Below are 16,167 nucleotides of genomic sequence, written 5' to 3'. Positions count from 1 at the left end.
TGCCTCCTTTTTGAAATAAAGATGCATTTGTTGTTAACAAACAGCAATATAATTCCAAGATGAATTATTGACTAGTAACTGATACTGAGTAACAATAAAACCCGGTCAATAATTTACAATTTGTTGTAGGCAGACAGACAACCTATCTAAAACATCTTTTGGGTAGCAGAAATGCTCGAAACTTGTATTTGCATTAAAATATTGAAATATACTTTTTTGTGAGTCACAGCATTTTTTGTCCATAAGCTTCGTAAAATAAGAAGGTAAGCATTACCGAGCGAAAAGAAAAAGACCAACTGCATATAAGCGTAAACACTCGTAAGAGGAAATCTAGTCCATTCATATTTGTTAGTATAAGTCTAGTTTAAAAATAGACGATAGCACTGGTCAGATATGTATGAACATAAGCTATTATAATCAAATAGAAAATTATTGCTCTCTCTCTCAAAACCAGGTACAGTCATCCCAAGAAAATATGGCCGGACTCTTGTTCGAGTCGAAACAAAGTTTTAACGCACGGGTCACTCGTGGTTTTAAGGGGAGAGGATGGTATTTTTTTTTAACTTTTTTCCTATTTGGTGTAAATTATTACTTTTTTGTATGTAGAGAGCTCATAGCTGTGGCAACTCAACCAAATGAAAATATTTAACAAATATATTATTTGGGGGCCCAAATTTGAAAAAAAAAAAATAGGTATACCCAATGCAGGATTGCACTACAAGCGATATATCTAAACTGTTTTTAAAGATAGATTCAAACAGTTTTTGCAATGTATTTGAAAAGGCATGCTATACAAACTGTCTGTAACAGAAATTTGATATTAGTCCCTACGTTTGTAAAATAAATAATTAAAATTTAGTAACAATTTTCCGATTTCCTTTCTTGCAAACAAACGGACGTATTTTTAAAATGAAATCAATTAATGAAATTCTGTTGCAGAGAAAAGTTTCCTAATAGTCTAAAGAATGTGTGTTCTAAATTTCATGCATGTAGCTTTAATAGTTCAGAAATTATATCCATTTTGTCTGGCAATGTAGCAAAAAAAAAAAAATGAATTTACTGGAAACCGATAAAAGCGAGCGTAAGATTTAAAAATCCGTAGCGAAGGAAGTTTAAAAATGACGTCTCAACATCCGATAAGGGCACAAATACCCACAATATGTTATGCAATGCATTCCACACATATCAAAGGGTATTTTAAAGAAAAAAAAAATTGAGAATTTAATTTACCAGAAACAACAATAAAAGTGGGGGAGTGATTTAAAAATACATAATGCAGGAAGTTTAAAAATGGCGATCTACACATATCACAGAGTATTCTAAAGATTTTTTTTTGAAAATTTAGTCATTTTTCATAAATAATACCATCCTCTCCCCTTAAAGGAAGACGGGTAGCTATTTGGCCTTCTAATCGAGGGTGCTCTGTGCTGATTCTAGATTCTAGACCATAGACGGCGCCTCGGCGTTGCAAAATAAAGAACTTTCAATTAACCCTCAATTATCAATTAGTATATTTCAATTTTTGAAGCCTTTTAATTTCAACAAGTCTCTTCAATACCTGGAACACTGCAATCAGATATTGTATGAATCCACTTCTGACCACGTGACAGAGTCAACACCGCGCTCTCAGCTGCATCTCACGAGCGTTCATACTTATCAGCGCTTTTCTTTGCTCCAGATGCCCGGTCCTTCAGTAAAGGAAAGAAGGTTCACATTCCTAAACGCAGATTATGCATTGACTAATCTTCTATCTGAACAACGTATTCTGCGCTGAATATCTCTCTGTCCCAGCCCTTGGTTGTGAAAATTCCTTCACGAGAGAACAAGTCGTGTGTGGAAGATTATAATGCAATTTTCTGTGCCGTCCTTAACCTTATCTCTCGCCAGTCGACATACTTAACGCGTGCATCTCTGATCGGGGCCGCATCAGTCACTTGCTGAGTGAAGCTCAATTTTCCCATGTGACAGTGTAGTAAAAGATGGACATGGAGTTAACCTCAACCAGAGGTGAGCTCAGCTTCACGCCTGGAGGAACACATGTTGCTCTCAGTCATAACTTAACACGGTTACACACGTGTACAGTATATTCATTTCGCGTACACATGTTCCCTTTCCTTGCCTCTCTGTGTGTATGTATGTCTGTATGTATGCATAGTTTGTAGTTCTTCAAACTACCCAATGTTAGACAGTTTTCATTACTTTTACGGTCTTACTAATAAACCGTGTATAGTTTTTATACTAGACTTATGCAGCGTTGAGACAGAAAACGTTACTAATAAACCGTGAATAAGCTATGGACGTATAAACAGGCTGTAACTATACAATGGGAATTGCTTTGCAGTAGTTATATACACGAAACCCCTTGTTTAAGCGTTGTATATAGCGAAAAAATGGCCGCCCCTCTAACAGCTGTTCGTATCGAGTGTCATTTTATGATGATGGATGCCTTATAACCACAGAAGAACACACCAAAGAGCACAGAATAAGTAGAATATTATTGATGTAGCTTGTACTCTTTGACCAAAATATAGTTTGGTAATCGATCAGAGCCAGTTGTACTATCGATTCTTAACACGGCACACTAGAGCGCTCTACCGGATGCAATAGAGAATCTCAGATATTCTATTACCTTTCGAAACGAAGTAATGACGAAACTATGACGTAGCTGTGTAACAGTTATACTGTTATACACGACGTATGTAGTGATTATTAGTAAGGAATTTACACACGACTTATAAACGAGCTACTCATTGTATAAGTATAAGAGAGTTAAACGTCTGTATATAGAGTTTTTATTAGTAAGACCGTTTAGTTTATAATATACCACTTAAACCGAATGCTACACCAAATGTTATATTTAAATTTATGTTTCAGTATTAGTTATGTTGTTTTATTGGAAACAATTCCTAAAAAATAATAGGGACTATTACACTTTTACTACGTCATACTACTTTTGACCAATAAAACGGTACGGAACACGTCTTCCAACCAATCAGGACTGCTTATCCTAAAATTTTTATCATCTCCCTAGCATTTGTTTAAAATGATTCATGTTTATTTCATTATCCTTAATTAAAACTTTTCTATCATTAACTTGTTTATATTATTTAGGTTATGTCATAGCTTCTGCTATATGAGATTATGGATGGCAACGTATCAGAGATTGTTTAACATATATTCATAATTGAAGTGGAATGCAACTGTTTTAATAAAAATGAAACTGAATTAACAAAGATTTCTTGACTAGTAATCGTCCATAGAGTTAAATTAAGATTGTATAGTAGAGCAAGTGGACAGCTTCAAATGCTGCCAAGAAGTCAAAAGGAGAATAGCAATGGCAAAGGAAGCTTTTAATAGAAAGAGGAGCATCTTCTGCGGATCTCTGGAGAAAGAACTAAGGAAGAGATTAGTGAAGTGCCTTGTGTGGAGTGTAGCATTGTATGGGGCAGAAACATGGGCATTACGACGAAGTGAAGAGAAGCATTTCAAATGTGATATAGAAAAGGCTGGAGCGTGTGAAATGGACAAATAGAATAAGAAATGAAGCTGTGTTGGAAAGAGTGGATGAAAAAAGAATGATACTGAAACTCATCAGGAGGAGGAAAAGAATTCGTTGGGTCACTGCCAAAAAAACTGCCTATTTAAGGATGCACTGGAAGGAATGGTGAACGCGAGAAGAATTCGGGGCAGATGAAGATATCAGATGATAGACGACATTAAGATACATGGATCGTATGAGGAGACAAAGAGGAAGGCAGAAAATAGAGACAGGAGAATGCTGGGTTTGCAGTGAAAGACCTGCCCTTGGGCAGAACACTATGAATGAATGAGTTGGCACAACTGTTAACAAGAGAACAACTAATTATAACACATTACTGCCATCTAACGGAATATTTTAATGATTAAATGGTACAGTAGTACATTTCCAAGACAGTTTAGTTAGTAAATTAATAATTTATTATATTAGAGTACTTAATTTCTTCTAATCTTTATATATTTCCTGTCCACACCTGTGGAGTAACGGCCAGCGCGTCTGGCCGCGAAACCAGGTGGCCCGGGTTCGATTCCCGGTTGGGGCAAGTTACCCGGTTGAGGTTTTTTTCCGAGATTTTCCCTCAATCCAATATGAGCAAATGCTGGGTAACTTTCGGTGCTGGACCCCGGACTCATTTCACCGGCATTATCACCTTCATATCATTCAGACGCTAAATAACCTGAACTGTTGATAAAGCGTCGTAAAATAACCTACTACTATATACTTCCTTCTAAGCGTGTAATATTCAATTAAATCCCACTCGAGTTTTTATTTTCTTTAGATAAATCAAAACCTCTAGTGAGATTACTACGCTGAAGCAATAAGTCAACAAATTAAGGAACAAAACCAACAAATTAAAAGTTAAATGAAATTACTTTAAAAATGCTCAAACAAGCCATCTTCAGCAGCGAATCTATCTCTCGCCTCTCAACGAAATTCCCGTATAGGCTCTAATACACTTTGGCGAACAAAATCCTTTTCTTTGTAGTACACCAACCCATCGCATCTCGTTCTTTAAGCAAAATGATATAAATGGGAAAAGTCCTGTCCTAAATATAGACAATATACAGGACATAGGAAACGGAGAAGTTATATAGAATCAGGGAGACGCCTGGAATTTATACAGGGACATCATTTTATTTTTACTTGCATTTTTATTGTACCTGCATTTCTGAATGTACTTCACTCTCACCCCTTCACTAATGTCCTTGCTCCCGTCAGACACACAAACTTACAGTCGCTGTTGCATTCGAAGTCTTCAAGCAGTGAAGTAAACACTGCAGTGTATAGTGTGTTTCAGAAATATGGTTGCGTTTTCTATAGAAGAAAGAACCTATATTAATAATATCGTACTAAAAAATTATATTGAAGAAACGATAAATTAAATTTCAGAGAATATGCTTCAAAATGTTTTTAATAATATGCGTAAAGAATTGAAGCCTGCATTGTAATGAACGGCAACCATTTTCAGCAACTTGTTTAAAAATTCAGATTAGCTTTTTTTGAATTGAGGTGGCTAGAAGCAAAGGAATGCTAGTGACATTTGTAATAACATGAGGTAAGTGCATCCAGTGTAAGCTAAAGTATCTAAAATTTTAGTGGCAAAGGGATATTTTAATCGCATCACACATTAAAATTTAAATAAAAATTTCACCGGTTTTACGAAAGCTTAAATATGTAAACCCCATTTTCTCAAAAGTAACTTAAGTGCACTTAAAGCCCTTTACTTATGACCCCCTCAATTTAAATGCATTTTCTATATTGTATGCTAACATCAATAATTAATATGCTAAATAAAGTAGACATTACATAACGAACATAGCCGCCTAAAAAGTTGAGTTTTTGAAAAAAAAAATGTTACTACTCTACTGTATTTTGATAAATTCCGTAAAAGTGATGATCAAACTGAAAATCGTAATATCGTATTTCCCTACAACATAAATGGATACACTACTTTTCTCTCCTCCTATACCTAGTAAAATGATTTGTTTACATATTGCACTAGTAACATCAAACTCCTGTAATGGAAGGGGGCAACAGTGTTTCCGAGTATAGCCAGGTTAATGTTAAAAATGTTGGTAAAAATAAAGTGATGTCCCTGTACTAAATATATAAGTTCAAAGACAAAGAAGAAGACTTGCCATAAGGCGTACATCGAAATAGGGCCTTCATATGTGTGCACAAAATCACGCGTAGAAGCCCAGTTCTTAAATACAATCTGATGCTGTTTGTTACACTAACTCAACAGGCAAGGAAGCAATGATCTTCAGTCACACGCACATGTTTGTTATACGTATAATAAATACAAGTTGAGTTAGGAAATACAGAGTGATTCGGAATTCCTATTACACCATGGGAATCAGTAAACATTTTGGAAAGAGACGATTTGTCTACGGCCTTTCACAAACACTGCCATGTGGCCGGCGTATTAAATCTTCAAACAAAGTATTTCCGCATACAACCTTTGGTTACACTTCAGTGACCTTCACTACAACTAAGGAAACTAATTAACATATATGTCCTTTTTGCTCGAAATAACCAGCACCACAGTCTTCGGAAGTGTACAAGTCCCTAATTATATCGAGGAAAACTACTCCATTTTTATTCTTTTTGTGTACAGTAAATTACTAAGTTTTACTACATTTCCATTGTATTTTTGGTCCAAGGAATATGCTCGTCTTTTGTACACAGATTTAGTAAAATACTAAGTTTTACTACATTTCCATTGTATTTTTGGTCCAAGGAATATACTCGTCTTTTGTACACAGATTTAGTAAAATACTAAGTTTTACTACATTTCCATTGTATTTTTGGTCCAAGGAATATACTCGTCTTTTGTACACACATTTAGGAACGACCCGAATACAGGCAAGTAGCTAAAAACCGTGCCTTAACGTTGCCAGAAATCAAGGCCAACTGTACACAGAACCTTGTGAAATAATCATTTCAGGGAAATTTATCTTTCATTCTCTGACTTCTATTTATTTATTTATTGTGCATAGAAAAGTACAATTTTTTATCCAGGGAAAATACTCGTTTTTATTTCCACATTACTCATTTTAACTTTATATTTTGCAACATCTACTAAGTTAGCCAAAATCTTTCGTCTAGAGATAACTATCGAAATACACTGCATAGCCATCTTTACTGATCTTCATTTACTTGTACTCTTCAGTTCGAGGCTCGACCTTATCTAGAGTTCAGCGTTGATGTTTAGGTTGCCTACTTCTGGATACAAAGATATGAACACTTTTGTTTTGCCAAATATTTTGGATATCATTTGTATTAAAGAAAGTTGTTTATTACCGTATATTATGCCAATACGTAAAAAATTAGCAAGAAAACTGAATATTATCACTAGAGCTAAGAAGTTGGTACCAAAACTGTTACGTTGTGATAGCTTGGACTCTATCTCTACCGAATGAAAAGTAGTAGCATAGCTCTCAATGTCAGTGAACCAGAACGACTAACATTTACAGCCGGGTGGTAACCAAATATGTGCTCCAATCGTCCACGGCCTTAGAACAAGAAAAGAATAAACGAATAATATAAAAAACAATAATCTGTAATTATAAACTTCGTAACTCCCAATCTAAAATAGTTTATCCATGTAACATACAATGTATACAATTATGATTCTAGCCTCATTATAACAAATAACAATGAAAGATTTCATTTTATCAAAAGAAATATTCCTTTTATGTTCAGAAATTTTTTTTTGTACTCTGAAAATATTCATTCTACCTCACAAGACATTACTGGAGCAAATCTGAAATATGATACACTATTTCTTACTATCACCAGGTGAACAACTACTTTTTGAATCTAATAATATATTTCGTATTTGGCACATAATATTAAACTCAATTTTTTTCATAGGAAGTTCGTACCATAATCCTGAATTTGAACTTGGCTTTCGAGTGAATGCATAGCAGTACGAGACGTCGACTTTTAACGAAAAATAATACGGAAAAAAATAAACATGTTACACACTTCTGTTTACGTAATTATTTAACGCGTTTACTTTGTTGGAATCGTGCATTTACACTACTACGTAAATAATACAATAATAACAGAATAGCTCACTTTGTTCAAAACCTAAAATATTAATATAAATTAGCAATATTATTCAAACTATTCACGACTGTACACAGCTCCACAAAATGATACTATGCGTTGTTTATGTGAACTGAATATCATCAGTAGCGAGGTGCTTGTGACATCTATACTCCTTGCTGTACTCAACTGTTTTGGTATGAAGTATCTACCTATGATTATCATACTTCTACTCTCATAAGATAACATTAATATCTAGAAAGTTACAAACAGATACGTTGGCCTGATAAGTGATTTAAATAATATATGAGTAATATGAATTTTATTATATCGTACTGCTGGGAAGAATGTATTTGCTTTAGAAAAGAAATGTTTTCTTTGATGAATTCATAGAAATTCAGGCATGAAAACAATGAATTGATTTTAATTTAAAGCAATAATGCTTCTACTTCATTTATTGCAGTCTATCCCTTTCAGGTATCAAGACGATTTTCATGAAAGAAAATACTCTCCACAGGTGCAGAAGTTCTCGACTGGGCTGATTACCTGGTTGGGTTTTTCCGAGGTTTTCCCCAATCATATGGCGAACATCAGGTAATATATGGCGAATATTCGGCCTCATCTCGCGATCACTAATCTCGTCGATGCTAAACAACCTAGTAGTTGATACAGCGTCGTGAAATAAACTAAATAAAACAAAGTGTACAAAAGAGTGGCTATTTCCATTGGTGGTCATGAAGCAGGGTCATCCCTTCAAGGATGCAGTAATTTCTTATTAATCCCCTTTCCGAGTTCGAACAGAATACAGGCCTACCAACATTTGGACCCTTTTTTTACTTGGACGGTAGGGACATGGACACTGGTCTTAAAATAGTAAACTGTCTGTACAAATGTTCTGATGATATGGCGTTGTTGGCAGAAGAGGAGATGATACTAAGGAATAGGCTACTGGAGCTAAATGACAGCTGTGAGCAGTATGGAATGAAGATAAATGCAAACAAGACGAAGGCCATGGTCATAGGAAAAAAAGTAAAGAAGATAAACTTACGAAATAAATGAGGCAGTTGAGCAAGTGGACAGCTTCAAATACTTGGGGTGTACTACAAGCAGTAACATGAGCTGCTGCCAGGAAGTCAAAAGGAGGATAGCAATGGCGAAGGAAGCTTTTCATAGAAAAAGGAGCATCTTCTGCAGACCTCTGGAAAAAGAACTAAGGAAGAGACTAGTGAAGTGCTTTGTGTGGAGTGTGGCATTGTATGAGGCAGAAACATGAAGTGAAGAGAAGCTAATAGAAGCATTTGAAATGTGGATATGGAGAAGAATGGTGCGTGTGAAATGGACAGAGTAAGAAATGAAGCTGTGTTGGAAAGAGTGGATGAAGAAAGAATGGTACTGAAACTGATCAGAAAGAGGATAAGAAATTGGCTGGGTCACTGGTTGAGAAGAAACTGCCTACTGAAGGATGCACTGGAAGAAATGGTGAACGGCAGAAGAGTTCGGGGCAGAAGAAGATATCAGATGACAGACAACATTAATATATATGGCTCATATGAGGAGACAAAGAGGAAGGCAGAAAATAGGAAAGACTGGAGAATGCTGGGTTTGCAGTGAAAGACCTGACCTTGGGTAGAACGATATGAATGAATATCAGTACAAAATGGGGACGTATGGCATCCTATGTTGAATTTCCTATTTTTATTTAAATAATATAAAAATGAAGATATTATGCTCAGTTCAGGACCCATCATTCAAACGATCGACGCCATTGATAAAAAAAATCGATACCATTCAACAATCAGTGGACAGATTACAATCATAATCATGGAAGAAGATTCAGATGTAGAAATTGATGTTCCGCAAACTATTTTAGGTAAATCCAAGAAAGCAATATTGGGAAAATAATCCCTACCAAATCAGAATTAAGGTATATAAAAAGGAATATGGACAACGTTGTTCTTGGAAATCAATGAACAACGTAAATAACTATGTTAGTCTATACTATGTTGAATTTGGTGATTTAAACTTGTCTATTTGCAGTATGTATTCCAATTAATTAGAATATTAATGAAATTGAATTTAGTTTATTTCGTATTAATAAAGGTATTATTTTGTATATAAAATACAGTCCTCCAGTGAACTTACATTACGCTCGCTGCGAGATCCTGTCAACAATCAGATCACTAAATATTGCTCGGCGATATAAATTTAAAAATGCGCAGAAACCAAATGCTCCTACCAGTGTTGCCAATTCGATTCTTAAAAATCCGCTAAGATACAGTGCAGAAACCACTGAATTACTGTATTGTCAATGTAAAATAAGATTTTACCGCTGTGACTGTTTAAAAAACTGTTAAATTCCTATATCTATCACCACACAAATTTAATAAATTTTACCCAATAAACTAACACTGAAAAATGCTAGATCTAGCGGAAAAACCGCTACATTGGCAACACTGGCTCATACCGGTCAGACTAGAGTAGGGTTTAAGTCGTGCAGAACAATGACGTCATGCGAAAGTGGAGAACAGAAGCGCTATGTTATGATTGTGCCTAGCCATAGGACATACCTCAACACAAGCAGATAATATAATAGACTCGTCCACACCACGCAGTGTAACCATCTGGTACTACATAACTAAGCAACTGTTTTACATGCGTTGAAAAAAAGGTTTCTGATGGTATGTTTATGTTGGTAGAAGTTGAGTGGCGTAAGTAATTAGCAATTATTCATGCCACTTTCGTATTACTAATTACAGTAGCATTCTTTTGAAGAACGTGAACGTATGAAATTCGACATCGTGTGAATTACTGACACAAAGGAAAATCATAGTCACAGCTTACTAGTAAGGCTTGCCAACTTTCGTAAGTAAAAATTTGGGACACAAATATTACTGAAAATTTTGTTGCACTAATTATTTTCACCTATCAATCCACATATTCAACAGTAGTACATTCATAACAGTATATATATATATATATATATATATATATATATATATATATATATATATATATCTTACCTATACCTCATTTCATATGTAAAAAAATAAAAACGTACCAAAATGACCACAAAACAAGTTTAAAAATAGTATAAATTTGTGATAAAAGAAATGTTAACTTGTTGATAACTAGGAAATCCTTCATTTTGATGTAATTAATAATCTAATATAAACTAACCTAACTTTACGTGATTTATCACCAGAAATATCAGATCTCATCACAATTGAGAGGCTACGGTATTTATTGTTGTCCTCGTTTATATCTATCGTAGAAGTGGTCGTACAATTTTTTTTTTTTTTTTTTTCATTTTTCCGCGGAAACCAATGAATGACGCATCAAGTGGAACAAAGTGGACATAATACTGAATGGCGCAAACTAAAATCGAAGTGCATAAAATCAGTTCTGAGGATAGATTATTCAGTAAGTACCCTATAGGCTGTGATCAAACCTGCCTTAACTTGTGTATTATGACCATTGCACTCGTCACTCTGTTGACACACATCAGCGAAAATTAAATTTCTGCCTTGAAAATGCATAAACCTACTGGAGTATTTCTCCATTTCGTCATATATTTATGCCTGTACGAGACTGTGAGACTGGGTTGGAAGTAAATCCCGAAAAAGACCAAGAATATGATTATGTCTCGTGACCAGAATATTGTACGGAATGGAACTATAAAAATTGGAGATTTATCTTTCGAAGAGGTGGACAAATTCAAATATCTTGGAGCAACAGTAACAAACATAAATGACACTTTGGAGGAAATTAAACGCAAAATAAATATGGGAAATGCGTGTTATTATTCGGTTGAGAAACTTTTGTCATCTAGTCTTCTGTCAAAACATCTGAAAGTTAGAATTTATAAAACAGTTATATTACCGGTTGTTCTGTATGGTTGTGAAACTTGGACTCTCACTTTGAGATTAAGGGTGTTTGAGAATAAGGTTCTTAGGAAAAATATTTGGGGCTAAGAGGGATGAAGTTACAGGAGGATGGAGAAAGTTACACAACGCAGAGCTGCACGCATTGTATTCTTCACTTGACATAATTAGGAACATAAAATTCAGACGTTTGAGATGGGCAGGGCATGTAGCACGTATGAGCGAATCCATAAATGCATATAGAGTGTTAGTTGGGAGGCAGGAGGGAAAAATACATTTGGGGAGGCCGAGACGTAGGTGGGAAGATAATATTAAAATGGATTTGAGGGAGTTGGATTATGATGGTAGAGACTGGATTAATCTTGCTCAGGATAGGGACCAATGGCGGGCTTACGTGAGGGCGCCAATGAACTTCCGGGTTCCTTAAAAGCCAGTAAGTAGCCTAAGTAAGTACGAGACTGTGAGATCCAGACTAAATCCAACAGAAACGAAAATCAGCTGTAGATGTCTGATATGCCATGAAATCGGGACATTTTGATGCGTGTGAAAATTATTTCGGGACGCGGGACGCAATGGTCTCGGGAAATACGGGACGGTTGGCAAGCCTACTGTTAGCCTAGGCAACATCATAGAAGACTAGCTTACGTATCTGTTGTGAGGCTCACCTGGTCGCAGCCGTGGGAGAACCTCATGAGCACGGGCGCCACGACGCAGTTGGCGTCCACCAGGTCCTTCATCTCCTTGCGCAGCTGCGTGAACTGGAACAGCACGTCCTTGTCGAACTCGATGCGCCGCTGCAGGATGCCCAGCAGGATGTCCAGGGAGTGGTTGCCCAGCGTCGGCTCCACCACGTTGAGCAGCGTCTTGTTCTTGATCAGCCGCTCCTGTATCTCGGGCTGGCGCAGGCTGAGCTGGCGCTGGTGCGACGCCTGCACGGGCGCCGGCCCCCGCGTCACGCCGCTCTTGTTGCTGGCCAGCGACAGGTCCTCCAGCTTCTGCAGCGCGCCCTTGTACGTCTCCACCACCCTCTGGAACTCCACCTTGAGGGCGTCGTGCAGGTTCATCAGCGTCTCGTCCGTGGTCCCCACCAGCCCGTGCTGTCCCAGTCCTTCTATGGCCTTGTCCAGCGTCCTGCGACGCTGCTGAAGCATCTTCTTTATTTTCGGGTCCGACAGCACTATCACTTTGAGCAACTTCTTACAGCTGCAGATGAAGGGGCCGCAAAGCTCCCAGCTCTTGTCTCCCGTTTTATCGATTGCATCCTGGCTCGAGAAGAATTTCACCATCTGCATGATAACCCCTTCGGGTCTCAGAAGCTTCATGCTGAAGTTGAGGCCGTCGGACAGGAAGACCTTAGCGTACAGGGCCTCCAATATCGATAAGCTGTGCGGCATCGACTCCACAAACAAATCTATAGGCAAGTCGTTCAGTATAACCTTGAAGGTCCCGTGGCTCAGTCGATTAATGAAATTTGCCGCCTCCCTGTACTGAAAATTCTCGTACAGAAGAATTATGCGCTTCACAGCGAATCGAGGGCTGACGTCAGCAATGGTCATGGAACTTATGCGGTTATCGAAGTCCTCGTCTCCAGCTGTGGCGTAGGGGAAGCCATTAACCCAACGAGAGCTCCGCCACTGCATTTTCTGGACGTTGTTGCGTTTGTTGGAGCGCTCTGGCTTTATTCGCTCGCCGCGTTCCAAGACTGAGAAGCCATTATGGGCGCCGGCAGATTTCCCGCTGTGGTAGGTGGTCCAGGTGGAGGTGCGAGACTGCGGGGTGCCTGGAGACGCGTCCACCAGCGGGGGCGGTGGCAGCATCAGCATGTTGTGGTGCGTCCGCCGCATCAGCTGCTGGGGGTGCGCCTCGTAGTACTTGTCCAGTCTGTTCATCATCTTGACGTCAACACACGGACTGACACCTGTACATGCCTCGCGGTTCTCGATTGTTACTCCAGTTTAGTCTTTTCGAATTTCATAGGCGATCAGCTGTTCCACGAATTTTTGCTTCGACATAAAAGTTTCTAAACAAGTATCTGTCTTTAATGTTCATTCAATTATTTGTCCTTCTAATAATAATTCATCAATATATTTACAGACTTAACACACAAACTAATACCATGAATAATTAATTTAAGAGTTATAGTCTTGTCAAATTTCGTAGACGACAGCTGTTCTACTAATCATGTGAAGTTAATTAAAATATTTGCACTTCAGATAAAATCAGCCAGTAGACTATATTAATTGTTTCTCATAAAAGCTCATATTAGTATATTGATCACTAGTTACTCACACCTACAAGAGTTTATTCTTGTAATTTTCTACAAGATCAACTGTTCTGTAATTCTTTCCTTCCACATCAAAATTTTCTGAACGAATATCTGTTTTATTTCTAATTCAGCCGTTTGTCGTTTTATGAATTTATTTCTTGAAATTGATAATAATAATTATTATTACAGTATATGGCTTTTAAAGAGAGAATTATTAATAATGTTGATAAAATTATGAATTCAACAGTATAAATATATTTACGTATTATAATGTGACCAATTTCTTCATTCCCTATGGATGCTATTTATCTCCATAAAATTTACTGTAGTTTCATTTAACGTGCAATTTTCAGAAAAAAAAAAAAAAAAAACAATGTTAAACGTTTCCTGTAATATTCATTCAATTAGTTGCACTTCAGATAACAATCCCTTAATACACTGTATTTATAGAAAAATACAATTGTTCGCATGTTGAACTTTTTCTTAGTTGTGTGAGTGTACAGTTGCTAATTTCCCTATTATTTAATGACAACAGTTGTTTCCATACGCACTACTTACACTTCTATTGAACGTGCAATTTTCAGAGGAAAATCATGATCATAAATTATTCCTACTTATCGTCCATGGCACAAGAAAACATTTATTATCAATTGTCTGTCACTTTAATTTCGTAGACATCGACTCATCACAGCACACGGTCAACATGTCCCCTCAGATTTAATTCCGAATTAAAAAAGCACGACATTATGAAGCAGTTGCAGGATATACTGGAGGTTAAGTCAGCACTCACGATCATCACAGGCTATTCAAAGTCACTTCGCTAACAACTGTACTGCACTTGACAGAGAGGTCGCCATGCTGCGTCCAAGACGACTCGAGAGACACTGCACAGCCCGCCGCAAGTAGGTAGACATGCGGAAGTGTCTCTCTTTCTCTCTCTCTCTCTCTATCTCTCACTAGCCAGCTACAAATTAAACGACGCAGGTAAGAAAACATCATAACACTGTGCTGAATTCATGTTGAGTAAAGTTTGTGTAGGACTGTGGACCAATAGAAGACGCGGTTCATTGAACCTGCTTTGCCGGGCCAATGACTTCGCTCCTTGTGCAGCTGCTAGGAACTCCCGGTTGCGTAACAGTCGGTCTGCCGAGCATGCCTCGGGTGAGGGAGGGACTTCCAAGTCCAAGTCCAAGATCATGCGACCACAACAGCCGGTGACAAAGTTAAGACTAGGGACCAGGGCCAGATTGTTATATGCCGCCAATAGGCAGTGCTAAAATTTGCCGTCCCCAACTCCCACAAACAGTATTGAGCAGCTATTATACAGGTCATGGTTAGTATAATTAGCTGCATAGTATAACCCCGATTATCCGTCATCCTATTAACCGATTATCCGCCTGTCTTTCTCTCTCTTTTCTTTCTTTGGTGCGGAAAAAGTATATAGTGCTATACCATATATTAGTAATTCTACTTGAAGCAAGTAAAGCGATAGGGTTGGAAGTAAATCTCGAAAAGACTAAGTATATGATTATGTCTCGTGACCAGAATATTGTACGAAATGGAAATATAAAAATTGGAAATTTATCTTTTGAAGAAGTGGAGAAGTTCAAATATCTAGGAGCAACAGTAACAAATATAAATGACACTCGGGAGGAAATTAAACACAGAATAAATATGGGAAATGCGTGTTATTATTCGGTTGAGAAACTTTTATCATTCAGTATGCTGTCGAAAAATCTGAAAGTTAGAATTTATAAAACAGTTATATTACCGGTTGTTCTGTATGGTTGTGATACTTGGACTCTCACTTTGAGAGAGGAACAGAGATTATGAGTGTTTGAGAATAAGGTGCTTAGGAAAATATTTGGGGCTAAGAGGGATGAAGTTATAGGGGAATGGAGAAGTTAAACAACACAGAACTGCAAGCATTGTATTCACCTGACATAATTAGGAACATTAAATCCAGACGTTTGAGATGGGCAGGACTTGTAGCACGTATGGGCGAATCTAGAAATGCATGTAGAGTGTTAGTTGGGAGGCCGGAGGGAAAAAGACCTTTAGGAAGGCCGAGACGTAGATGGGAAGATAATATTAAAATGGATTTGAGGGAGGTGGGATATGATGATAGAGAATGGATTAATCTTGCTCAGGATAGGGACCAATGGCGGGCTTATGTGAGGGCGGCAATGAACCTCCGGGTTCCTTAAAAGCCAGTAAATAAGTAAGTAATAAATTACTGCAATCAAAATACATGCATCTTACTTGTGAAGAACAAAGATTTCTTTCGCACTTTCTTCACAGAGAAAGCATCGATGTCATCAAAATCGATCTGACAAAGTACGATGCAAAGAAACATTAGGCCTACTCAAAACTTATTCAATGTTGAAACAAAATTAATTTGTGAAAGACAGGCTGTGGTTTATTTTTAA

The 16,167-nt window shown here is 37.3% G+C and overlaps 1 protein-coding gene across 1 annotated transcript in view; it reads right to left on the bottom strand.

The window, feature by feature from the left end:
* Positions 1–14,742, bottom strand: part of LOC138697544 (uncharacterized) — a 123,236-nt gene extending 108,494 nt beyond the window's left edge. Inside the window, exon 1 of the mRNA XM_069822877.1 lies at positions 12,138–14,742. Within this exon, the coding sequence (XP_069678978.1) occupies positions 12,138–13,364 (1,227 nt within the window). The 5' untranslated portion in view covers positions 13,365–14,742. The remainder of the gene's footprint in view (positions 1–12,137) is intronic.
* Between the last annotated feature and the right edge of the window lie 1,425 nt (positions 14,743–16,167).

This window comes from Periplaneta americana, chromosome 4 (assembly GCF_040183065.1).
Source record: "Periplaneta americana isolate PAMFEO1 chromosome 4, P.americana_PAMFEO1_priV1, whole genome shotgun sequence".
NCBI lineage: Eukaryota > Metazoa > Arthropoda > Insecta > Blattodea > Blattidae > Periplaneta > Periplaneta americana.
This window is presented reverse-complemented; position numbering and strand designations above follow the sequence as displayed.